This window comes from Acartia tonsa, chromosome 10 (assembly GCF_053477335.1).
Source record: "Acartia tonsa isolate MP-2025a chromosome 10, ASM5347733v1, whole genome shotgun sequence".
NCBI lineage: Eukaryota > Metazoa > Arthropoda > Copepoda > Calanoida > Acartiidae > Acartia > Acartia tonsa.
In genome coordinates this window covers 34,852,197-34,862,325 of record NC_137269.1, presented here as the reverse complement: position 1 = coordinate 34,862,325, position 10,129 = coordinate 34,852,197, and the positions used below count along the sequence as shown (strand labels likewise).

Below are 10,129 nucleotides of genomic sequence, written 5' to 3'. Positions count from 1 at the left end.
TTAGTATCAGTCATAACATCATACTTTTATGGGTGTAGTGGGTGTCATAAATTGACAAACTTTTTATGTAATCATGTATTGAAACATGTTCAAAATGTATATTAAATTAATTGCATAAAATATCAAAGTCATGATCATTTCTGTGCACACCACTGTTCTAAACAGGTGTAATTGCAAATTTTCTGAATAAATAGGACAGTTTAAGCCTAAGGTAGGAACACAGTAATAGTGTCTGACTGATTATGACGTAACAAAAAAAAATTAGCCAATGAGAGGCCGTTATTGACCAATGGTAAAATTTATAGTGGCCTCTCATTGGCAAATTTTTTTTTTACGTCATAATCAGTCAGACACTATTACTGTGTTCCTAAGGTAGAAGCAAAAGGGAGGGTAAACCAATCCCATTATTGTTTGCTCTACACAAAATCTGAGTGAGAGAGTAAGTCAATGAGTTAAACAGTGTATGAGTGACGTAAAATAAATTACAGAGATGCTTAACACATGAATTTTTTGTTTACTCAGAGAGTCTACACAAAATCTGGATGAGAGAGTAAGTCAATGAGTTAAACAGTGTATGAGTGACGTAAAAAAATTACAGAGATGCTTAACACATGCAATTTTTTGTTTACTCAGAAGTCTACACAAAATCTGAGTGAATGTTAAAGTCAAAGTTAGAAAGTCTCAGATTGAATGAAAACAACAATTTAGAAGATGACCAACAAATGTAAAGTTTTGATTACTCAGATGGTCTACACAAAATCTGAGTGAAAAAAGTAAGTCAATGATGAATTTTGTTTTAGTTAGAGAGTCTACACAAAATCTGAGGGAGATAGTCTCAGAGTCAGACAGTCTATATGTGAGAGAAAACAACAATTACAGAGATGCTTAAAACATGAAAAGTTTTGTTTACTCAGAGAGTCTACACAAAATCTGAGCGAAAGAGTAAGTAATAGTCAAACAGTCTATGCTTGAGGAAAAACAACGTTTAAGAAGATGCTTTTCTCAGAGAGTCTACACCAAATCTGAATGAAAGAGAAGGTCAAAGAGTCAGACAGTCTATGAGTGAGGGAAAAGGACATTTTATAAGATGATTAAAACAAGAAAATTACCTTGATAATCTGTTATTTCAGTTGGTAAAATCATTTTAAAATTTGTTTTACAAGGATAATTACAACAAATATACAATTATATCCAAAAGTAGCATAGCATTTAATAATAAAAAAATTCATATGATTAATGATTTCTAAAGAAGTTATGGTTTTTACTTATCGAGTTAAAATTGCAAAAAGGGTTCAGAAATTTAAAGGAAAAATATCTGATTCATTTTATTCTAATTTGTAAGTAATTTTTAAAAGTCAATTATTTTCTTTGATTCTAATGTGATATTGTGTAGTAATAAATACCGACCTAAGAATAAGAATCAACAGACCGACCTACACGGTTGTGGAGTAGCTTTAATACTCAAAATTTTCTATCAAAAATAAGATAATGATTTTTTTTCCTAAGAATTCTAGAAGTTTCTGTAATTGTCGTCATATTTAAGCTCTGAAAGAAAAATTATTTGAATACTACAGTAATTAGTTCTTTGTGTGTGTTTGTGTGTGTGTGTATGTATGAAGCAATATCTCTAAAATGGTTGGACCTCAAGGTGTACTATTCATATCTTATGATATTAACATACTAGCAGGTTTAAGGATGAGTGCTACCACTCAAATATAAAATAAATAAAATATAAAGACGACAGGAACTATCTTAAAACCTTTGTTTAGCCATTAAATTTATTTCATTAAAAGCAACGTCATATAAACAATATAGTCGTTGGCGAGATCTTCTTACGACGGAGGTACAAACACACTTTTTAAAAACTTTTTATCCCAATTATCACCACTGGAGCACATTTTCCTACTTCCAGATTTAGATTTTTTTGAATTTTTTAATGAAAAAAAAGTTTTGGTAAATAATTCTATTTTCTAGATTAAGTTAAGTAAGGTCCAGCCCAGGTTCTACGAAATACCACAAAATTTCACCCTTTTTACCGGAAAAGTGGTAAAGCTGGTCAAGCTGGTAAAATTTACCAGTTTCGTGGTAAATTTTACCAGCAAAAATTTTAGCCAAAAAATTAGTAAAATTTTACCATTTTTTTTGTAAAATTTGACGAAACAAAAAACCCCGTTTTTTGTGTTTTAAATTAAAAACAGCTCTTCATAATCAGTTGTAGTACTTTAAAATAATGACTTCTATACAATGAAGCCTAAATTTAAAATTTTTTTTTTTTTTTAAATTTTACCACATTTGGAAGTTTTACCAAAAATGTGGTCAATTTTACAACTCTATTTTTCAGGTTAAGTCCGAATTTTCGGACTTAGACAAAAAAACGCAATTTGGTCAATTTTTACCAAAAAGTTGGTAAAATTTGACAAGGTATTTTTTTAGGCTAAGTCCAGATTTTTGGACTCTGACAAAAAAAATGAACTTGGTAAAATTTGACCAACTTTTTGGTAAAAATTGACAAGGTAAATTTTTAGGCTAAGTCCAGATTTTTGGACTTTGACAAAAAAAATGAACTTGGTAAAATTTGACCAACTTTTTGGTAAAAATTGACAAGGTAAATTTTTAGGCTAAGTCCAGATTTTTGGACTTTGACAAAAAAAAAACTTGGTAAAATTTGACCAACTTTTTGGTAAAAATTGACAAGGTAAATTTTTAGGCTAAGTCCAGATTTTTGGACTTTGACAAAAAAAAAACTTGGTAAAATTTGACCAACTTTTTGGTAAAAATTTTTACTTTTTATTGAATTTTTTCGCATAAAAGAAGCTAACTTTTTTTTAAAACCTTGAAAATTATTTCATCATTTCTTTTAAAACATCCTCCCGCATCGTCAAAAATATATCAAATTTAATATTTACTTATTAGAGCTAGCTTCATACGAATTAAAATTAAAAGAAAAAAAATCCAGGTGTGTGTGTACGCAGATGTGCCATGTGCATTTGAATTTATCGATTTTTCATCTTTAATATAAATATAAGCTTTCGTATATTCCCCTGAATGTTTCTAAAAGAAAGACAGAGATTTCGAATTATAGAGTAATTTCGCTACAAAACTTATATTTTTAAGTTTTGAAATTTATGGCACCTCTGTGCGCGCATGCGCACTATTGATAAGCTTATGATTATTTGAATATAGAGTGCCAAAAATAATTATTAGTTTTGATTCAATTTAATCAAATATTTTGAATCAAGAAGTAAATTACTACTCAATTTTCTCTAAATATTTAAATTTGTAGAATTTACAATTTGTTTGGAAGATTTTTTTTAAGCAAGATGTTTAAAAATGTGGCAAAATTGTGGAACAACAATGTTTCATGATTTCTATATTTATGTTGTCTTTGCCAACCGGAAATACCACCGAGATGGGTTTTTAAAAGATGAATGCCACATTTTTTCGGCGTTTTTTAGACATTGATTGATTGAACGTTGACGATAGAATTTCAAACAGAGTATATAACATAAAAGTACTGAATTTTAAATTATTTTTTTAGCAATTTTTCTAATGTCTAACACAGCTCTAAAAAGATGCATTAATTAATATGCAGCAAAAATGGATTGAAGATAATCTTTTTTTTTCTATGAAGGCCGTACCATCAAAAGCGAAATAATTAAATAAATCATTGTATACTCTTTTAGATTTCGCGAATGTCGCGCTTGTTATTCATAGCGTAAAAAATGTCGAAAAAACGCGGCATTATCTTTTAAGAACCCGGCCGGAAATAGATTCATATATGGTTAACAACTATATATATTTAAATTTTTTTTTAATATTGAATGCACTATATTTTTTTATATTCTATCGAATATATTTTATATGTCATTACAAAACTATATTACATTCAATATTAACATTAAAAAAAAATAACATCAATTTAAACTTTCGTAACCCTGTAATTGGTTATTGGCTTCAGAAGTTTAGTTCTACATAAACCACGGTCCATGCTTGAGCTAGCATCACCAGCATGCCTCTGCCTAGGCTTATAATTAGAAAGGCCAGGGTATTATTATTGGTTGAAAAGTTTGTACATTATTATTACAGGTATTGTGTCTTTAAAGGGACTGTGAACGTAAATTTTTCTCATCTTAATATCAAATCTTAACATTATCTCATTCATAATATCTCACAGATAGAGCAAAACGTGCTTTTGTTTGCTTAAAAAACGGCTTTTTCCGACGATTTTTATAAGGTACAGGGAAAGGAAGAAATTTTCCGTATTATATAAAATGTCCATTAAATTGATTTTAAGCGGATGCACTACGTGTTGAGCCATTGTCGCAGTTAATAATAGGATGGGATACAGCTTCCATTATTGAAGCCTCCGCGGGGAGAAAGATGTCCTAAACAGGGATCTAAAGGGATAAGACATTGGCCGATAAATTGATGACACAGAAAAATTACCCCTTCTGTAGAGTAAAATTGAATTGAAACGTTTGAACACTTAACTTAATAACTCAAAATGCAGTTAAAGTCCCCAAAGTTGTTAAGCTAACTAACAAGAAATATTTTTATTATAAAACTTTGGAGACTTCTTTAAGAAACCAGAGAGACAATGAGTTGTTTATTACACTAGTCCCCAAAGTTTTATGATAACGTATTCTTATTTGTTGGCTCAACAACTTTGGAGACTTTGGTGAATTTTTATTAGTTGGTTTATTAAGTTGAGTGATCAAACGTTTCAACCTCTAATTTAAATCTACAGAAGGGGTCATTGTGTGAATGTATATCAATCTATACGGCCATTGTCTTATCCCTTTAGATCCCTAATAATAAACAGCCAATTGTCCCTTTCTCTTTCTCAGAAATCTAATATTAATAGGTAGGTATTTGTAATTTAATGTAATGAAGTTTAATTTTGTGGAAACTGCTCGCCTCGTTTTTGCAATTTGCAGGCCTACTTCATCATTGGTACCAATTACAGTTTACAGTCGTCCAATGGCTCTTGTCCTCCTGATCTACAAAAAAAACTTTGGGTACCAGTGTAATAAACAATCCATTATTTTAGGTTTACCAGAGCCTGACAGGGGGGGAAAGAAGGGGAAGAAGAAAAATAATTCAAAGAAAACTTTGAATTTGCCCATTTTCACAGAGGCCAACGGCAAGGTAATATTTATTCGTCCTATGAAGATTCCCAGGATGATTAGACATACTGTTATAAGTGAAGCATCTCTATAATTAGCTCTTAAATGTAAGTGCGTCCATTTCGTAATTCTGGGATAGAAATGTGTGTTGTCGTTTTATTTTTTTGTGTTTCTCGACTAAATAGATGTTGTCATCCTTGTTTATTACTAGAAGCATTAGTCCGTAAATATGATTTTCTCGGCTGCTATTTAAGATGGAATGCTGAAAATTCTTGACAACATTCCCATCATTAAAGAGCATAAATAAGTATAAAACATCCATGTCGGACAGAATGACTTTTAGCAGGTTTTTGGCTATTTTTATATTTTTTTTCTTCTTGTTTTAGAATGCTGCCGCTCTTTCTGTTCCCCCGGTTACAAAACCTCCTAAACCTCAATTATCAGATAAGGTATAATGTGCACAGGCATTTTAAGGGATAAGACAATGAATGATAAATTAATGAACTTTCCCAATGATGACGAACAAAATTACTTCTTCTTTAGATTTAAAGGGAGAGGTAGGTTTCGGGTAAAATCCGTAAAGGTTATGTGTTATAAGTTAAAAACAGTACCTAGTAAAAATTTATTTAAACTTTTCAATAAGAAATACACATCATATATTTAGTGAATATTATCGTTCTACTACTATTTTTAGCCTTAAAACCAGGGTGTCAGAGCCGTTTAATTTTGATGCGGCTCTGGCTCCGGCTCCGGCTCTGCGGAGCCGTATCTGGAAATACGGCTCCGGCTCCTACCCTAAAATTAATATATAAATTTTTGTTCATTATTGAAATTGATAAAATAAAATAAATACCTAATATAAAATATTTTGCTTTTATCTGATTAAAGCTATATAAAAGTAGAAGGATGTGTGTCTATTTGTTAAGTAACAATAGTTTTTCAGTTTATTATATGGAAATAGACCGTTGCCAAATTATAATATTACTTTAAAAAATCATTTTTAGCTAATCTGGAGCCGGAGCCGTTTTTAACGAAAAATACGGCTCCGGCTCCGAAATACTGCTTAAAACACACACCTTTACGGATTTTACCCGAAATCTACATCTCTCTTACTGGATAAAAAGTTTAGACACTGCTAGTAACCATTCACAATTTAATAAAATTACCCAGATTTTTTATTCCTCGAATAAGATACAATTTACAGTTCCCACCCTCCTTGTATGCTATTAATACTATGCTATCGGGGCTATCGGGTTGTATCTACGTCGTGTCTATGTACCTAATCTTCTTATCGCTGCAACAAATATTTCCAGTCCAGTTTTGGTTCTTGAGGTTCGTAAATGATCCCTGTATCAGTGTATATTCTGCACAAGGTTCATTTTTTCTCCTGCTAAAAAATATTTCATTCTCCCCCCCCCCCCCCCTACTTTTTCCCCCGAAAAGGGAGAAAAATGAAAATAAAATGAATTAGCCTCCTTCCCCCTAAATGCATTTAGTTAATTAAGTTTTCTTCTTAAATACATTACAAATAATAGCTAAATCTATTCTTTATTTTTTCCCCCCACCCCCACATATTATTCATACCCCCCCCCCCCCCTAGCACCCTAGCAGGGGATCACATGCAGAATATACACCCCTGACCTGTTATAGATTGTTACTAGAGACGCCATTATTGTGTATACACTTGTATCATAAATATCAACATTTTTTATCTGTATTATAAGACAATGATGATTCAGAAAACTACCCCTTATGTAAATTAAAATCAACGGTTGAAACGTTTGAACCAATCAAAATTGACCAAGTCCCCAAAGTTGTCAGCCAACGAACGTGAAAACGTTATTACAAGAGTTTGGGGACTAGTGCAATAAACAGCTGATGTCCCCTCTCTCTCTGGTATTGTGTACTTTGGTTAACCCAGTTTTTTTCTTCCATAAAATAGTAATTTTAAAATTCTTGGTTCATTAAAAAAAAAACTTTTTTTTAATGTAATTTGAAAAAAAAGTGATCTAAAATCACTAAAACCATAATATACACTATGGTTGTATCTAATCCCCATACATGAGATCTCTATACCTAGTGACACAATAATAATATGAACTCTGTAATTTCGTCGTATATTATTCCTGTACATGTGAATAATAGAAAAAGATTCCAACATTTTGGCTGGATACCCCCCCCCCCCATATCTATCACAATAAATTAAAACTTTTTTTTATTCTTTTTGGATGAAACCAGGGGTGGCAATCCTAATTATTTTCCAGGGAGGGTGCGGACATTGGGCATTATACTAGTCCTCAAAGTTGTATAATAACGTTTTTAATCTACTTTGGGGACTTTTAATGAATTTTGATTGTTTGGTTCATTAAGTTAAGTGTACAAACGATTAAACCACTTGATGAAATCTGCAGTAATTTTGTGTATCATCAATTTGGATGTACTTCAATTTAATAGCCATCCCTTTCTTAAATTTTACGTTGGTCTGCTTTTTAACAGGTTTTGGGCTATTTTTATATATTTTTTTTAATTATTAAGGAGGTGGCCATCCTGGACAGTTGTCACAGCTACATCCATGATTACCTGAAGATCAGCGGCCCCATGAGCGCGTTCGACGCCAGACTACAGGCAGAAATAAACCAGTTTCCACCAGAGGCAAAGGTATAGTAAAACTGATAAATATCCGCTGGATTAGAACTGGTTCTCAGTCATACTATCCGCATAATATCCGCGGAGAGATGTTTATAATACAATGCGATAACAATTCAGTATAAATCCAGGGATCTAAAGGGATAAGACAATGATCGATAAATAAATTGATGTACAAACCCAATGCTAATACACAAAATTACCCATTCTATAGGACGTACGGACATACATACGATTACGGACCTACTTTAAAGAAGTTGTATCAACTTTTTTTTTATAGCTAGCCGGTCCTTTTTGTAAGTAGTAGATGTAAAATTTTTCATAGAATTCAGATATGCAATCGGTTTTTTTTGTAGACCTCTTATTTTTTAAGTAATTTAAGTTTAAAAAAAAAAAATTAAGTCGATTTTAAGGTACTAAAATGCAACAAAAAAAAGAAAGAAAATGGCCATTATGAACAAAAATAGTAAGATCTTTAATTTGACACCTTACTTTTTCAATTCTGTCAGGTAATTATTGAAAAAAATCGATTTTTTTAAACCCACGAGAATAAAAACTTTGAACTCAATTTTATCATTTCACAAGTAAAAAAATATGGGTTCATATATACCTTTAGAATCAGAAAAATATTACAAATCCATTGTAAGCAAAATTGAAAAAAAAAGTTTACAATATAGTATATAAACTACAATAAAAGGAATTATATGAAAATATCATATTATATTGTACAGGCAACGTCTTAACTTTTGAATTGGGTATAAAAATGGGAAGGGGGTATAGAGGGGGTAAAGAGGGGGTAAAAAAGGGAAGACGATAGTGTTGCCAGAACAAAAAATACAATTGGCCATTTTTATATTTTTTTATTTTTTTACTTTTTTTCAATTTTGCTTACAATGGATTCGTAATATTTTTCTGATTCTAAAGGTATATATGAACCCATGTTTTTTATGTCTGTTTGAGAAAATATTTAGGTCTAAAGTTTTTATTAAACCGAGGTTAAAAAAATAGATTTTTTCAATAATTACTCAACAGAATTTTAAAAGTAAGGTGTCAAATTAAAGATCTTATTATTTTTGTTCTTACTGGCCATTTTCTTCTTTTATTTTGTTGCGTTTTAGTACCTTAAAACCGACTTAATTATTTTTTTAAAAAACTTAAATTACTTAAAAAATAAGAGGTCTACAAAAAAACCGATTGCATATCTGAATTCTATGAAAAATTTTACATCTACTACTTACTAAAAGAACCGGCTAGCCATAAAAAAAAAGTTGATACACCTTCTTTAGAAAACTTTTGCTTCATTGTAAAGGAGAACTGGAAAGCAGTTAATAAGATCTTTCGGCACGGACAGAGTGACATCCTATTACTTTTATATAAGAATACAAACCGCTCCGCCCCTAGCCTCTTCGCGCCATGGGGTATTGGGAAGTCCCCTTCCTTTAAAGAATCGTTCGTTCCTAAATTATGAAAATAAACGCTTATATGTTTTTGTTTACAAAAAGAAAAAGATAAAGAAAAATCGGGGTTCGGGGTGTCCAACGCCCTAAGAAAATAGCTTAAAACCACCACATGACCAGTAGATATATTCACTAGAGTAGAACCCAATCGGTTCAGCGGTTACCAAGATCGTTTTACTTTGTTTTAGAGTTTGATTTGTATTTTTCAGGGAGTAATGAATAAAGTTGGAGGTCTCAAAGCTTTTATACTTTTATGTGAGGTAAGTAGGATTTATTTACATTCCCAACTATGATAAACAAAATTATCCCTTCTATAATAAAAAAATATGGATCATTGATAAAAGACGAATTTCCAACCCACATTTAACATTACCTAAGTACATACATAAATATAGTTATAAACATTCCCTGATCTTATGAGAAGCTAATTGAATAGGAGAACCATACAGATCGATCCAGCGGTTTGTAAGCTCAGCATTGTTAATTTTTAAAACATGCATTTTTAAACTCTCTTTACAAACTAGAATGGAAGAAAATAAAACCAAACAAATCAAATACATATAAGACCGATCTTTATTTATCCATCTTTCTTTATTACTTTAAATATATAATATTTATTTCCATATTTTTATTCTGTTCTTTACTTAGGAATGATAACTTTTTAACCTAACCAAAATATTCAGGGTCTGCTGTATTCCGGGCTGTTCCTGTACCACCTGGCGTCGTATGAGAGCGGCGGCGAGGCGCTGGTGTCCTGCGGCATGTTGGAGTCACTCCTTAAGGTCATACAGTTGGCCAGCAGTGAATTGGAACACATTACTTTTGTTACTAGGTATGTTTTTCATGGTTTGATATACAAGTATTACACTGAAAGCTAGGTAAAAAAACAAGGTTGACATC

General features: G+C 31.4%; 1 protein-coding gene across 1 annotated transcript; it reads left to right on the top strand.

Moving 5' to 3' along the window:
• Positions 1 to 4,297: 4,297 nt before the first annotated feature.
• Positions 4,298 to 9,883, top strand: LOC145330352 (uncharacterized). The gene is made up of 6 exons (XM_080174986.1): positions 4,298 to 4,322; positions 5,051 to 5,148; positions 5,513 to 5,575; positions 7,662 to 7,784; positions 9,439 to 9,489; positions 9,878 to 9,883. Exons 1-6 carry the CDS (start codon positions 4,298 to 4,300, stop codon positions 9,881 to 9,883), a joined length of 366 nt encoding a protein of 121 aa, XP_080031112.1.
• The last annotated feature ends 246 nt before the right edge of the window (positions 9,884 to 10,129 follow it).

What these genes read in the sequence shown, in the direction of transcription:
- LOC145330352 (XM_080174986.1), top strand. Translation starts at nt 4,298, where the DNA reads ATGCACTACGTGTTGAGCCATTGTC. An exon ending in AACCTCAATTATCAGATAAG is followed by an intron (nt 5,576 to 7,661) that starts GTATAATGTGCA and finishes TTAATTATTAAG; the next exon opens with GAGGTGGCCATCCTGGACAG. An exon ending in AGTTTCCACCAGAGGCAAAG is followed by an intron (nt 7,785 to 9,438) that starts GTATAGTAAAAC and finishes TGTATTTTTCAG; the next exon opens with GGAGTAATGAATAAAGTTGG.